Source organism: Tamandua tetradactyla, chromosome 8 (assembly GCF_023851605.1).
Source record: "Tamandua tetradactyla isolate mTamTet1 chromosome 8, mTamTet1.pri, whole genome shotgun sequence".
Taxonomy (NCBI): Eukaryota; Metazoa; Chordata; class Mammalia; order Pilosa; family Myrmecophagidae; genus Tamandua; species Tamandua tetradactyla.
In genome coordinates, this window is record NC_135334.1 from 33,692,347 (window position 1) to 33,709,210 (window position 16,864).

Here is a 16,864-nt window from a genome sequence, read left to right on the forward strand (position 1 = left end):
TCCTTATATATTGATGTCTCTTCTCACCACCCACCATCTTTTTTTGTGGGATAAAGTAGAATTTGAGTAAATATTAGCAATTAAGTATTAAGCCTTGTGGGTTTGTTTTAAGAGCTAAATTGAAATACAGGAAAGATCAGAATTCGTAGAGAATGTGGGACTGGACTGAAGCTTAGAGAAAAAAGGATAAATAAAATTTATCCTTTTAGAATAAAAAGCAGGAAATATTTGTAGCCACAGAAAGCAGCACAAGCGTAGGTTGGTATTTGTGAGATCAGAGTGCATGTATATGAAAGTGAGGTTATTGATCTGACTGGAATAATTGGTGTATATATTAGAAAAAGGCGTATGTACCAGGCAGATTTAAATAACAATAGCCACAAACTATGTTGTTAATTACTTAAAAAAAATTTATTAACAAATCTTCACACATATACAGTCATACATGGTGTACAATCAGTGGCTCACAATATCATCACATAGTTGTATATTTATCACATCATCATTTTTAGAACACTCACATCACTCCGAAAAAGAAAAAAAAAAGAACTCATGCTTCCCATATTCCTTACCCCTCATTGACTAGTTTCAGTCTATCCAATTTATTTTACCCCTTATCGCCCCTATTATTTATTTATTTTTATCCTTTTTTAACTCATCTGTCCACACCCTGGATAAAAGGAGCATCAGACGCAAGGTTTTCACAATCCCACAGTCACATTATAAAAGCTGTATCGCTATAAGTCATCTTCAAGAATTCAGACTACTACAACACAGCTCAACTGTTTCAAGTACTTCCCTCTACCCACTCCAATACACCATAAACTTAAAAGGAATGTTTATATATAATCTATATAATCTCAACTCTGTTTGAAATCTCTCAGCCACTGAAACTTTATTTTGTCTCATTTCTCGCTTGCCCCTTTTAGTCAAGATTTTCTCAATCACATGATTTTCTTCTGGAAGTTTTATGGTACTCTCTTATATTTAGGTACTTGATCCATTTTAAGTTAATTTTTATAAAAGGAGTGAGATATGGGTCCTCTGTCATTCTTTCAAATATGGATATCCATCCAATTCTCCCAGCACCATTCATTGAGGTAACTGTTGTGTCCCAGTTGAGTGGGCTTGAGAGCCTTGTCAAAATCAATTGATCATAGACCTGAGGGTCTGTTTCTGAATTCTCAATTCAGTTATATTGGTCAATATGTCTGTCTTTATGCCTATACCATGCAGTTTTAACCACTGTAGGTTTATAATCAGGAAATTGCTCTAAAATCAGGAAATGTGAGTTCTCCCACTTTATTCTTTTCAAGATATTTGATTCTTTTAGTTGCTATTCTAAGTGGAATTTTTTTCTTGATCACCTCATCAAGAGAGCTCATTAGTAGTATAAAGAAACACTACTGATTTTTGCGTGTTGATCTTATATGCAGCCACTTTGCTCAACTTGTTTATTAGCTCTGGTAGCTTTATCATAGTTTTTTGAGGGCTTTCTAAATGTGGGATTGTGTTATCTGCAGGTAGGTCTTCCTTTCCGATTGAATGCTTTTTATTTCTTTTTCTTGCCTAATTGCTCTAGCTAGAACTGCTGCCACAATGCTGAATAACAGTGGTAACAGTGTTCTTTTGTTCCAGATCTTAGAGAGAAAACTTTCAGTCTTCTCACCATTGAGTACACTGTTAGCTGGGGGTTTTTTCTTATATGCCTTTATCAGTTGAGGAAGCTTTCTTCTATTCCTTTTTTTAATATAGGCAGGAACCTGGAGATGAACCAGGGTCTCCAGCATGGCAGGCAAGAACTCTGCCTGCTGAGCCACCATGGCCTGCCCTCTATTCCTTCTTTCTAAGTGTTTTTATAAAGAAAGGATGTTAGATTTTGTCACTGTCTTTTCTGTATCAATCAAGATAATCATGTCGGTTTTCCCTTTCAATTTGTTAATGTGGTATATTACATTTATTGATTTTCTTGTGTTGAACCACCCTTCCATACCTGAGATAAAAGCCACTTGATATTTAATTCTTTTTCTGTGCTGTTGGATTCTATTTGCAAGTATTTTGTTCAGGATTTTTGTATCTATATTTACTAGAGATACTGATCTATGGCTTTCCTTTCTTGTATTTTTTTTATCAGGCTTTAGTATTAGGGTAATGTTGGCTTCATAGAATGAGTCAGATAGTGTTCTCTCTTCAAGTTTTTTAGAAAAAATTTAGCAGAATTGGCATTAATTCTTTGAATCCTTGATGGAATTCATCTGTGAAGCCATCTGGTCTCGGGTTTTTATTTATTGAGAGGTTATTAACAACTGATTTAATCTCTCTACTTGTTATTGGCTTGCTGAGGTCTTCTGTTTCTTCTTAGGTCAGTGTAGATTGTTGATGACAAAATTGTCCATTTTGTTGAAGTTGTGTAGTTTTTTGGTGTACAGTTGTTCATAGTGTACCCTTATGACTTTTTTATTTCTCTGGGGTCCATGGTAATGACACCCTTCTCATTTCTGATTTTATTTATGTGCATCTTCTCTCTTCTTTTGCTTGTCAATCTAGCTAAGGGTTTGCCAATTTTATTGACCTTCTCAAAGAACCAACTTTTGGTTTTACTGATTCTATTGTATTTTTTTATTTTCTGTTTTATTTATTTCTGCTCTAATCTTTGTTATTTTTTTCCTTCTGCTTTCTTTAGGATTTGTTTGCCGTCCTTTCTCTAGTTTCTTCAGTTATTTGGTAGGGTCTTTGATTTTAGCCCTTTTCTCCTTTTAGGGCTATCACTTCCCCTCTCAGCATTGCCTTTGCTGCATCCCATAAGTTTTGGTAAGTTGTGTTCTTTTTTTCATTTGCCTCATGGTATTTACTGATTACTCTTGAAATTTCTTCTTTGACTCATTGATTCTTTAAGAGCTTGCTGTTTAACCTCTATTTATTAAGGCCTGTTTTGTGCCCAGCTTATGGTCTGTCCTGGAGATTGTTCCATGACACTAGAGAAGAATGTTTATCTAGCTGCTTTGGGGTGCAGTGTTCTATGTATGCATAGAGTATCTTTTTCTATCCTATTATCCTTTCCATGTTTGGGTCTAAATTGAGTCTCTTGTGAGCAGTATATTGATGAATCATATTTCTTAATCCATTGTGCCACTCTGTGCCTTTTGGTTGGGAAGTTTATTAACGTTCAGTGTTACTACTATAAAAACAGTCCTAACTTCAGTTGTTTTATACTTTGGCTTTTATTTCTCGGATCTTTTTTTTTTTTTTTGCTGTGTTTTTATCCTCTTAGTCACCCTTACTGATAATCTTCATTTCTATACTCTTCTCCAAGCCTTTCAATCCTTTTATTTTTTTTTCACCTGGCAGAACTTCCTTTAGCATTTCTTATAGGGTGGTCTCTCAACTTCTCTTTATCTGTGAATATTTGAAACTCTTCTTCAATTTTAAAGGACAGCTTTGTCAGATAAGGTATATTGGTTTGGCAATATTTCTCATTCAATATTTTAAATATATTGTACCACTGTTTTCTCGCCTCCACGGTGTCTGATGAGAAGTCAGCACTTAGCCATATGTGGCTTCCCTTCTGTGTAGTAAATTGCTTTACTCTTGGTGCTTTCAGGATTCCCTCTTTTCTCTTTGGCATTTGACCATTGATTAGTGTGTGTCTTTGATTGCATTATTTGGTCTTATTCTATTTGGAGTAAGTTGAGCTTCTTTAACTTGTATATTTATGTCTTTTAGAAGTGTTGGGAAGTTTTTAGCCGTTCTTTCCTCAACTATTCTTCCTGGCCCTTTTTCCTTCTCTTCTCCTGCCAGGACATCTGTGATGCAAGTATCTGTGAGCTTTGTGATGTCAGTCATTTTCCTGAGACCTGGATCAAATTTCTTCATTCATTCTTTTGTCTATTGGAATTCAATTGTTGTCTTCTAGCTCACTGATCCTTTCTTCTACCTCTTCAGATCTCCATTTGCATGTCTCTGGTATATTTTTAAATTCATCTACAGTGTCTTTCATTTCCGTAAAATCTGTTATTTTTCTATATACTAGTCTCTTCTTGATGTATTTTACCTCTTAAGCCATCTTGTTGAAATTACTTAAGAGATTTGTTTGGATGTCTTTGATTAGTTGTTCCAAATTCTGTGTTTCCTCCGTCATTTTCATTTGTTTCTTAATATGTCTTGTGATTTTTAGCTGTTATCTGAGCATCTGACTATTTTGATGAGATTATTTTGCAAGTTGTTTTCCCTCTCTTGTCTAAGATTTTGTTGTTGATTAAGTTCGTGTTAAAGGTTTTCTTTGGCACGTGTTTCATCACTGTTTCCCACCAAAATAGAACCAGGGTCACATGCAGGGGGTGCAGACCTGTTCCTAAGGGACCTGGGAAGAGGTCAGAAAAGCAACTTCCCATGCCTGCACTTTCACAGTCTTCCTGGCAGCTGGCACTTTTCAGCAGCCTACTCCCCATTGCCCTATACTGGTATGTTTTGTTTAGCCTTCTGTCCCATCTGTTTCTGAGGCAGGTAGCATCAGTGGTACACTTGTGCTGCAGATACATGTTCAGAAAGGATCAAGGCTGTGGGACCCCACTGTCCAACTTTGCCAGCCAACAATCGAATCAGAATTGTGCCATATCCCCTTCTACTCCTGGTGGAAAGTGACATACCTGACTCTCCCAGTTTGCAGAAGCCAACCAGACAGAGTCCAGGCTGACCAAGAGCTGTTGACCTCAGGGGTGGGAATGGAAGGAGGGAGTACGGCCAAGTTGGTCTCCTATTGCAGTTTCTCTGTGTGTGGGAACAGTGGCACCACAGGTATTCTGGTCTCCTGCTTGGAAGAGATTAGAGGGTCAACTTCATTCACCAACAGTTAGATTAGAGCTGTGTCACATGCCCGTCTTTTCCTGGTCAGAGGGCCTACTAGTCTCAGGGACAGAAGATGGATGCTGGGAGCTGTAGTCAAGTTCAGTCTCTCACCACTATTTCTCTGTCATACTTTCTCCATTTCTTTATCCAGCTTTTCTTTGTATGTTGCAGCAGTCCTTCCCAGGTTTCCTGAGCCCCAGACCTGTTGTGGTGGGCAGTTTCTGCCTGCTCTGTAGTTATTTTTTTTGTTTGTTTTTTTTCTGGAGGAATGAATTATATCTCTCTCTATTCTACCATCTTCCCAGAAGTTCTTAAATTAATATTTTAAAAGGGGGAGTAGATCATAAAGGAAAGGAATGTGATTTTATAATCTTTATATCAAAGTAATGATTACTTTCGTGTTCTGTGCTTTTGATAGAAAATCTTATATTATTGGATTTTTTTTTTTTAGGATCTGCCATCATAATTGCCTCTCCAGTCCAGCCTGTGCTCCAAGGAATGGTGGGAATGATCCCTGTATCTGTGGTTGGACAGAGTGGAAATACCTTTTCCGCTCCTCCTAGGCAGGTAAAATTTGTGAACTGAAAATGGAGCGGTGTAGCTTTCCAAATATATTTTAGTTAATGGCTTCTTCTCTTCTAGGTCCTTCATATGCCTTTGGCAGCACCTGTATGCAATAGAACTATCCCTCAATTCCCCGTCTCTCCAAAAACTCAAAAGGCTCAAGGAATAAGAAATAAGCCTTGTACAGGTATATTTTTATAAGTTGGTTAATGTCACCTCTGTCTATGTATTTATTAGTTTTCAACAACACTTGAATTTTTTTTTCCCTCATAACATTCCTCACAGGTGGTCATCTAACTATTGCTTTACATTTTCTAGTAACAGATCTCAAAGGCAACTGACTGTTATCAGCAACTCTGATTTTAAGAAAGTTGTTTGCTTTGTTGAACATTTTAGCTTTTGGTCACTGGTCAAAGATTTGCTTTTTGGAACTACTAAGATGAGCATGATGCCTGTTTTTCCTAACGCTTTCAAGTACCTAATAAATGCCTTATGCATTTGTATAATACTTCGGAGTTGTGCTTCTAGATTTTAATGTGTATATTAACTACTTGGTTATCTTATTATTAATAATAATATTAATAATATAATAATAATATTATATTATTAAAATGCAGTTGTTGAAATGATAGGACTGGCGTGGAACCTGGAGTTCTACATTTCTAACAAGCATCCAGATAATGCTAGTAGTGCTGCTGGTGTTGGAGTACACTTTGAGTAGAAAGGCTTTTAAGTTTACAAATTACCTTCTCGTGTTCCCTATTTATGTCAGTGGCCCAAATATCTAACTAGTTACCCATGTTCAAATCTGGAAGTTCCTCTTGACTCACATTTCACCTTTCTGAGTTCAAGTAGTCATAATTTTTTATCCAAGTTATATTAATAGAGTTCTATCCTGTTCTCCCTTCCTGTAGTCTAATTTTCTACTTCATCCTATACACTGTTGGCTTGGTGGCTTTCCCTCTCCCCCAATCCAAATAAAAATCTGAATGATGATCCCCATTACCTATAGGATAACACTGAAATTCTCTCCAAGGTTACATGTATGCAGATTTATCATCTGGCCACTATTGACTTCTCTATTCTCTGTTCTCATTTCTTTACTTCTCAAAATAGAGCCTTTTTGGAAAACCAACTTGGAAATCACCTTAGTCTTGGCGTTTTCTTGTCGTTTTACCTTTACCCATGCTGTTTCCTCTCCCTGAAGTTCCCTCCTCTCATCCAGTTCTCACCCACTCTTTGACTCTTATTTATCCTTTAAATTTAGCTTAAATGTAAGTTTATCTTAGGAAATATTTTTTAACACAGGTATATCTGAGGTTTGTAGTCGACTTTTATTTTTTACTTTAATCCTTAGTTATACCTGTGCTACAGCACTTAATGCATTTATTAATGTTTGTCTTCTCATTATTAGGAGCATCTTAAGGGCAGTGATTAGACACTATGTGGTAGGATCAATTCAGTCTTCCCTCGAACTAAACTGTATGCATCTATTGATGCAGAGTTAGGTTATGTTTGATTTATTGCCACCCTGTTAGACTTTGTCAACTTATAGCTACTGTATGTTATTTTTATAATGTTCCTCATGTTTTCCATTCACCTTACAATATGAATTTAGAATGCATTTATTCTCTGAATATGCTGTAAGTCCTTATCCTCAATGTTCCTCTTATATAACTTCCTCATTTATTTCCTAAACTTTATTTTATGGTGTATGTCATTATCAGTTCACAAAGTCTTTTAAATTTTATTTCTTTAACTCTTTCTTGATCTCTGCATTGGTTTTGGTATTTGTTCTTGTGTATTTAGTTTCTGTGAACAGCATCAGTATATCGTTCCTGACATTTTGTATATTCAGCTTTAACTTTGAACTTTGTCTATTCCCTTTTAATAACTATTTTGTAATCCATCATTTTTATTTGTTTATTTTATTTGTCCCTATTGATAGACTTTTAAGTTGTTTCCAGCTGTTTGCCATAACAAACAGTGCTGTTAATGAACATCTCTGTAGATGCTTTTTTATGGATCTATGTGCGAGTTTTTCTGGGGCTTCTTATACCCAGGAGTACAATCACTGGGTCTTAGAGAAGAGAGTTACAGTTCCACCACTAAAATTTCCCATTTCTCCACAACATTGCCAGTATTTACTATCATGTGAAGGTTTAACTTTTGCCACTGATGTATGTAACATGTTAGAATTCATTGTTCTGTTGCATTATTTTGTTTGCCAGTAAGGTTCAGAATCCATTCTCATACTTATAGAACATTTGTTTGTTTGTGAATTGCTTATTCAACTCCTTGTCCCATTTCTTTTAGATTCTCTGTCTATTTAGTTATTACTCCTTTATTGATAACTTATTAACAAGTGTCTTTTCAGTCTGATACATGTTTTTAATCTAATACAAAGTTAATACCATAAAAATATTGATATGTTTCAGCCTCCATTGATGATGAAAGGTCTTAAAGGCTATTTGTAGTAAATATCAAGCTTAAGGGGCAACTTGTAAATGCACTTCCTTTAAAGTTCGTAACGAAACAAGGATTCTCACTCTCACCTCTGTATAGTAAACCAGCATTTTCACTGGAACCTTGGTTACTGTGGCACCTAGTTCATCTAACCTCTCCCATAGCCACATGTTGAACCTCTTATCTCTTCAATTTAGATCTATGAGATATTTATTTTGTTTTTTTTTGTTTGTTTAGTTTAGACCTATGAGATTTTTAATGGCAAATCACTTTCAAAATACTCTTATATCCATTGAACTATTTGCAAAAAGTGGAGCTCCTATTGCTTGAATCCTCCTCTTTGACCTGACCTTTCAGATACTTTTCTCTTCCTGCTTGTCCAGCTTAGACCCCAGGGACCACCACATCAGTCACTTTTGCCAATACTCTTAATAACCTTCATACACACACTCTTCTACCATACCTATTTGCTGCTCTCCAGTCCAAGATCTCTCTTTTACCCTGAGGCTTCTTAGCATTGTTTTGGAAGCAGTACCATTCAATACCACTTACACATTTGTTTCTAACCCTCACTGCCACTTGGCAATAATTTGGAATTTCTCTCCCATTCCCCTTTCAAACCATTCCAGATTTTCTCAAATCTCTCCAGTCCCTCTTTTAGCGGGTGATTTTATCTCCAAGATTGTCAATAATAACTCCATTTTCTCACAATCCCTCCCATTTAATATCTATTATGTATTAGGGGTGCTTCCAAAATCACCCCTTCCTTTTCGTTCCCATCTCTCATTCTTAGAATCTCCAATCTACTTATACCTAGAGATATCTTTAACTTCTTTCTGTCTCCTTCCCTCTGTGATTGTATTTAAGTTTGTCCCACCTGCCAACCCTTTATCCCTAAACCCTCTCAACCCCCATACCTTTTTCAATGACATTACTGTCTTTTCTCATGTTTCCACTAAAACTGTTTTGTACTGAGGTCACCAGTGTTGTCCTGTTATTGATATATGCATTAGACTTCTTCCACTCTTTACCTTACTTTACTTTCTTATAAGAATTGATACTATTGGTGGCTTCTGGCACCACCACTAAATTATTTGCTCCTTACTTATTTATGTAACTTAAGACCTTCAGACTCTATGTATCTAAGTCTTACCTCTTCCTCCTCAAAGACTTCCCTTACCTACAATTTTTTGCCTCAGATTCCTCCTTTACCCTTCCAACATGTATAAATGCCCATTACTGAGACTGATTCCTGTCAGTTCTCCATCTTAAATAATTGTTGCATCTCCATACCCACTTCCTTTATAAGATCCTTATCATGTCCTATCTGGAACATTACAGCTATCTAACTAGAATTCCTACTTCCAGTTTTCTCTCTAGTCCGTCTTCCATACTACTTCCAGAGTTATCTTCCTAAAAATACAAATCTATTCATGCAGCTTCCCTACTTAGAACTATCAAGGTTCTCGGTGACCTACAAGATAAAGCCTAAGCGTTTAGCATAATACACAAGGTCCATCGGTCTCACCTTTTGCTATTCTCTTTGAGTAACTGCTAAACCCTGAAGTCCATGGAAATTAAAACATGTTTTACATAACATAGGCTTGCAACCATTACAGTTAAATAGGTAAAATTTTTTTAAAGGTGTACTGTATGGCTTTCTTTAAGTAACTGCCGCATCTAAGTATAGTACCTTTGAGTACCATATTGAGCTTTGAAATTTGCAGATTCAAAGACTGAACTCATAGTAGTTGCCTGAAGTTTGAAGCAATTCATTTTCTCCTCTTCAACATGGAAATGGCAGTCTCATCATAGATTACAAAGCTTTTTTAAAACCAGTATGTTAAAGTATTTCATTTGTACATTAACTGTAATTTAGAAGATTTTTTTCATGATACGCAGTTTTGTGATCTGTTCCAACCTCTTACTTAAGAGTGTACCCTTATTTCTTTCAAAAATATTCTTCTTTTCTAATTAATTCATGTATACTTCCAGGAAAGCAAGTAAATAATTTGGTGGAATCTTCAAATCATTCATTTGGATTTCTTACACAAAAGTGAGTGTAAACGTAGTTTCTACCATAGATTATTTGAATGTTCAAATTCTCAAAACATTAAGGGTTCTTTATATTGCTAAAATAATTGTATTTTTTAATTGTAGGATTGAAATTTCTGATAAGAATATGACCACAGATCTTGGAAGAAAATCAGAAGAAATCACAGTTCCTTTCTCAATAGAGAGTTCGGTTCTGACTAGCAAACCATTTGAAAGTCACAGACGTGTGCTCTGTTTTGATAGCACTGCCTCTCCTGTTGCAAATATGCAGAGCCCAAACCATAAGATGACTTCCCAAAACAAAGAAAGGAATGAAATTTCCTTTCCTAATCTTGACTCTCCCATCATGTCTTCCACCTTAAAGTCCCCTTCTAATAATGCTGTCAAAAAAGAAAAAGAAAAACCTCCTGTGCCTAAGATTTTATCTAAATCAGAAATTGCCATTAGCCGACATACCACAAGAGAAACTCAGTCAGAAAAGAAAGTTTTACCAACAGAAATTGTACTTGAATCTTTCCATAAAGCAACAGCTAATAAGGAAAATGAATTATGCAGGGATGTGGAAAGGCAGAAAAATCCAGAAACCTCAAAACTGTCTAATGGGCTGCAAATTGGAGGTTTACGGAATGAGAAAACTGTGGCTTCTTTGCAAGAACTGACCAAAAAACAAGGGACTTCTTCAAACAGTAAAAATGTCATTTCACTAGGAGTAAATGTGAAAGATCTAAAACAAGAACCAACTAAATCTGCCAGTTCTTTGATTAACCCACTGACTAAACACACCACAGAAATGTTGCAGGATGTTCAGTGGCAAGGCCCAGTAAATAGGCTCACTGACAGTGGTGATTTACCTGTAGCCCGGACACCTGGCTCAGGGGTAGGGGAAAAACATAAAGAAGAACCTACAGATGGTATCAAGGTACCATCTAGTAGGCGTTTCGGTGAAGACAGTAGTATACCCAAAGTAATGGTCCCTCCTGTCACACCAGACTTACCTGCCTGTAGCCCTGCCAGTGAAACAGGAAGTGAAAACAGTGTAAATATGGCAGCACATACATTAATGATTCTCTCCAGAGCAGCTATCTCTAGGACTACTTCAGCAACTCCTCTAAAAGATAATACACAGCAATTTAGATCTTCAAGGAGCACCACAAAAAAGCGGAAAATTGAGGAGTTAGATGAGCGTGAGCGAAACTCTCGTACTTCTAATAAAAATCTTGCAAATTCATCAATACCAATGAAAAAGAAGAAAATTAAGGCAAGTTTTAAAGTTTTTATTTGCACTTCCTTGAATGCTCAGACAGCTTTGAATTTTTTTGCTACAACTATCTAACTGAACATTATTATCAAGATACCTTTCAGTTTTGATGAACAAAATAAATTTTGTAGCAGTGTTTCACAGCCAGTGGGTACTCAAAAATCATCTTCATGAAATATAGCATTTTCAAAACAGTTGCTTTTCCTTGGAAAAAGTGAGTTTTTGTTTCTGTCATGATAGAATCAGAAGGTTTTTGGTTTTTTTTTTTTTTGTAAGAATGACATGAGGCATGAAAACTTGGGAAAACGCCATTGTGTTTCCCAAGCAATAAACTGCTTGTTTAGTTCACATGTAAGGTTTTTATTGTGTGTCCTGCCATCTCTTCCATAGGCCCTTATAAATGCATATTAGCATATTGGATTAGATTTACTACTTCCTTTCTTTATATTATTGTATAATAGTTCATTTCTTTTTATTAACCAAAAATACAGTTATCTGTAGGAATGCAACACAGGATTCGCATTGATAAATGAAACACACTTATTCTAAATCTCATTTTAGCTATTTAGGAAGTCCAGTGAATAGAAGGAAAGATGTTTAAAATGCCATAGATATAGTATGGTATTGTGAAAGACTCAGTGTTACTGCCCAGCAAGCCTGGGTTTGAAGTCTGCTTCTTCTAGCTCTGTGGTCTTGGTCAAGTCGGTAGCCTCTCCAAGTCTCAGCTTCATCATCTGACATAATGTTAACATGCACAACATCTGGTGGTTATGAAGATTATATGTAATATATATTAAATACTTGGTGTTAATTAAGGATTTATTACTTGAAAGTGCTTATTACTTTTCATATCTTTGGTAGTAAAGCTTTGTAAGGTTTATGGTTTAGCAGTCATGAGCACCTGCCTCACAGAAAGAATGTTTTGTCTTTTCTCGTTAAACATTTGTGCACTTTGAATTTGTATAATGTCTCCTGTTCTAAACTAATGTTGAAAGTATCACTGAAATGTATTCGGTTGACTTTGGGTTTATAAAACTTGTCTCTACTTCTCTGTAGAACTGAAATTATAAAGGAATGAAAAATAACAATTTTACTACTTTATGGAAAAAATTGTTTTATAGTTTGTAGGTGACTTAATATGTAAGTTTTTTGGCCTTGAGTGCAATATGTTAACTTAGATTTATTTTCTCTTTCTTTCTTTCTTTTTTTTTTTTAACAGAAAAAGAAGCTACCCAGTTCATTTCCAGCTGGAATGGATGTGGACAAATTTTTATTATCATTGCATTATGATGAATAACTATTCTTAACATTCAAGAACAGTAACTGCGTAAAACTGTTATCCCTTAAACTATGAGTATAGGGAATGAGATATTGACAAATTCTGAAAGCATGACCCGCACTTTCATTATATTGAAATTTCACTTTATATCTAAATCATGCTGTTTCTGAAGCAGCTTCGTAGTTTGTAAATAGACCTACCTGGTGTTTTTATTTTGGAAAAAACATTTGCAGAAATGTAAGTAAAGCCAATCTGCGAAACTGTATAGCTTAGACAATTATATATTGTAAGTATTATGTAAATCTTGTTGAAATAGAGGTTAAATCAATCTAATGTTTTTACACTGTGTTTTTTGACTCTTATGATCCCCAATTCTGAGGCTTATTCATCTGGAATAGCTTCTCACTTCTCTTTTAGGGGAGGGGGAAATGATGCTTTTCCTTATAAATTGCCTTCATTCATTGTCCAACAAGACATTTAAAAGCATACCCACTAAATAGCACAAAAGTGGTTACCACCTCAACTAGTAGTAAAATATCTAATCAGAAACAAAGAGTTTCATAGGTTTGTTTTAAAGAGAGTACTTTACCATATACTTGGAGTAAAGATTCTATTCCTGAAACTTTACCTTGATTTTTCTGGTCACTCTGAGCTCTTTGTTATAAAGGGAGAATTTTGTAAACCATTTATTGAGTTCTTTGATCTTTTGTTTATAACTTTTAAGATCTTTTACAGAACTTTAAATGAGTAGACTATTGAGCCATAAAAAATTAGGTTATGTAGCAGTTGAGATTTCTTAGTATGTATATACTTTTCCCCTAAATAATGGGGATTTAAAGAATTGCACTAATTCATAGAACTCTTTACATGGTAGTGACCAATGCACATTTAATTTAAATCTTGTATTCTATGTTAATGTTTATGCAGAGGATTTTCTTCTGGTGTCCTTTTAGAAAGCCACATCCATCATAAGATGTAAAAAGAGAAATCATAGTTTTATATTTTCATGTAGCTTCTCCTAAAATTGGTTGTGTTAAATAACTATATCTTTACTTATAGCGCATTGTCTCTGTGGTACATAAAGTTACTCTCAAAAGGTCCTTAAGGGGAGTGAGAGAGAGGTGCCTTCTCTTAGACTTGTACACATCAGTCAAGTTGAAGAATTGATTTAAACCTTTAAATGAGAGCAAAAATTATAATACATAACCAATTGTGCCTGGATATTAAAGTGTATTCTCTTAAGATTTTTTGTTTGATTAAATATCAGAATATTTTTTTTTCTACAGGTGTATATATATATATTGTTAAGTCATCTCCCTCTACCATTTTTTTGTACTGGGCCTACGACACTTCTCAATGTAGAAATCACGTCGTCTTAATTGCTGAACCTTACTGCACAAATTTGTTTGTTAAAAGAAATTTTTATGATGTAATGATCTATTCCTAAGAAACCTAAATAGCATACAGTTAATGTTTATTTATCTCAATTGATATTGTACTGCAGTTAGGTTTGAATAAATATTTTCATTAACTTCAGAAGTTTGAATTACTTTGTTACCAATCATTATTATTTAGAAATTTTTATTAAATTCCTTAGTAAGTCAGATCTTGCTTACTTGCTTTCTAGAGTTCATATGCTGAAAATTATAGATTTTGTGTTCACCCAGTCCATATTTACTGAATGCTTTCTTTATATGTGTTAAGTACTAAGAATTCATGTACAGAAAAAGTAAGGTCATGTTATTTAAGATTCTTAGTCCACTGGGCAGGAGCCACTAGATACAGTCCAAAGGTAACTTGTATTTGGTGCCTTCATTTGTATTCAAGACTAAAACAATAACCCCCCTTTTGCCCTACAAATCCAAATTTACCTTACAAATCCAATTGGACTTAATTGTACATTGTAACCTATTTTAATAGTCCTATACCTAGTTACTACATTTCAGAGTTAAAGTATGCCACAAGAAACATCATGTGGCTTTTTTTGTAACTACTTGTAAGTATCTAGTCTAAATTGGTCATTATTTAGGGGTATATATGATCAGATAGTATATACCAAATCTGAAAAGATTTATCATTAAAACACTTGATTATTATTGGCCATGAACATTGTAGAACCCTGTAATATATTGAAATTGTACATGAGAAAGCATCTACCAGCATTCAGTCAAAGGCTGAATGTCATGACTATTTAGGAGACCAAGATTGGTGCTTTGTTTAGGAGTAATTTCAAAAACATATTGCTATACATTCTGCATTCATCATTTCTCAAGCCATCATCCTTCTGAAATTGTATTTCAACTTGTGACTTCATCATTATGCTTCCTTTCTTAATGGACATTTTTTCCTAATTATAAAAAATTATAAATGTTAATTTTCATTTTGGTATACTTTTATCTGGTCCTTTTCCTAAATTGTTTTACTACGTAGTTGAACTCATACTGTAAATATGAGTTCAAAAAACCACAAATAATATCAAGCATTTTACAGTTTTTAGGTATGGTAAATGAAAAAAAGCAGTGTACATTTTTTTAAACATTTTTTTTTATTACCAGTTATCTCCTTAGGAAACATTCTAGGGAATGGAATCACCAAATCAAAAAGTTAATGTACATATTTTAAGGATCTCATTATTTAAGGATTTGCCATATGTTCCAGAAAAAATTCTATCAGTGACATTCCTACCAGCAAAATTATTGTTTATTCCATTGCATATGCTTATGAGTAAAATCCTTCCCTTACCAGAGATGTAGTCAACTATATCATCACTTGATTCTGGGCTTTTATTTCTTGATTTGTTAAAATTGGAGTTAGCTCCTAATCCATATGGAATTTGTTTTGGTGCCTGGCTTGAAGTAAATGATCAAAGAGCATTATTTCCTTAAATATGTAGCCACCTGTCTCAGCACAGTTTGTTAAAATAAGCTTTCCTTTTTCCACTCATTTACTTCTGTCTCTTATCCTATGTTGAACCACAATCTCTTATTCACAATTTTTAAATCCAAAGACGTTGAAAACCAATTTTCTCCCATAAGTTTAGCATCAAAGCTCATTTGATAGCAAAACCTGATCTAAACTGACATGAGGTCATTTTGTAAGCTTTATCCCATTCAGTGTGATTCATAATTGTTGTAAATGTAGTAGTATATTTGATTATAGTATGGTGATTTAGACTCAGCTGGGGGTGTAAGATAATATACTTTGTCTTCTTAAGAATCCAAAATACTCGAAATTATGAATCTCAGCTAACCCCAGAGGTGTAAGATAAAGAATTGTGGACCTGCATTAATTTCATTTACATATACATACAATGTATATTACTGTTTATTATGTAACACTGAGTACATAGTTACTGCTTTGTATCCTTTATTACTGTTCTTATTTCTCAAAGTATTCACTCTTTTTATTCCTGATTAACTTTAAAATCACTTGTAACATTTAAAGTTAAAATTCAACAGGAATATTGTTTGGAAGTACATTTATAAAAAATTATAAATGTTAATTTTCATTTTGGTATACTTTTATCTGGTCCTTTTCCTAAATTGTTTTACTACGTAGTTGAACTCATACTGTAAATATGAGTTCAAAAAACCACAAATAATATCAAGCATTTTACAGTTTTTAGGTATGGTAAATGAAAAAAAGCAGTGTACATTTTTTTAAACATTTTTTTTCTTATGCATTAATTCAAAGTGAAAGAAACACATGGTAATGTTAATATGTTATGTATCAAAATTTTGTAGTTATCCCCTTCCTCCATAAAGTTCCTGTTAGGTTTGTATGTTGCTATTTTTCGTTGTTCTACTGTTGTTATGTTACTGAATTTTTAGCTTATGTAAACTTTTTATGGAAGTTTAACATAAACAAAAATTTTACAAACCATAACTCCAGAGGGCTAAATGAATTTTCTCAAAGTAAAATCATCCACATAATCGCCTTGATGAAGACTAGGACATTACCAGTACCTTAGGACCCCATCCTACCTGCTTCTAAGCTAACCTGCCCCAAGGGTAATTATCCTGGAGCATATCACCATAGATTAGGTTTAGCTGTTTTTAACTATGTATAAATAGATTTATATAGTACACTGTTCTGTGACTTGTTCAATATTGAGATTCACTCCTGTTATGTATGATTTAATTCAACCAAACATGTTTTTTGGTGAATGCATTACACTTTTAGTGTGGTAGCTGGGTCATAGGTTGCATATATCCAACCTAATCTGAATTTTCAGTTTTTCAGAGTCATGCCAACTTAAATTTTATCAACAGTATAAGAGTTCCAATTCTACACATCATTGCCAATACCAGATATTTCCCCTTTGCCATTTGAGTGGTATATATATTGGTATTGCTTTGTGGTTTTATTTGGTTTTCCATTATGATTGAACATTTATT

At 34.4% G+C, this 16,864-nt stretch overlaps 1 protein-coding gene across 2 annotated transcripts in view; it reads left to right on the plus strand.

Moving 5' to 3' along the window:
• NPAT (nuclear protein, coactivator of histone transcription) overlaps positions 1-15,851 on the plus strand; it is a 93,318-nt gene extending 77,467 nt beyond the window's left edge. For both annotated transcript variants that reach the window (XM_077113054.1, XM_077113055.1), the window contains exons 14-18: positions 5,297-5,412; positions 5,488-5,596; positions 9,871-9,931; positions 10,036-11,188; positions 12,408-15,851. In XM_077113054.1, the coding sequence (XP_076969169.1) occupies positions 5,297-5,412; positions 5,488-5,596; positions 9,871-9,931; positions 10,036-11,188; positions 12,408-12,485 (1,517 nt within the window). In that variant the 3' untranslated portion in view covers positions 12,486-15,851. The remainder of the gene's footprint in view (positions 1-5,296; positions 5,413-5,487; positions 5,597-9,870; positions 9,932-10,035; positions 11,189-12,407) is intronic.
• The last annotated feature ends 1,013 nt before the right edge of the window (positions 15,852-16,864 follow it).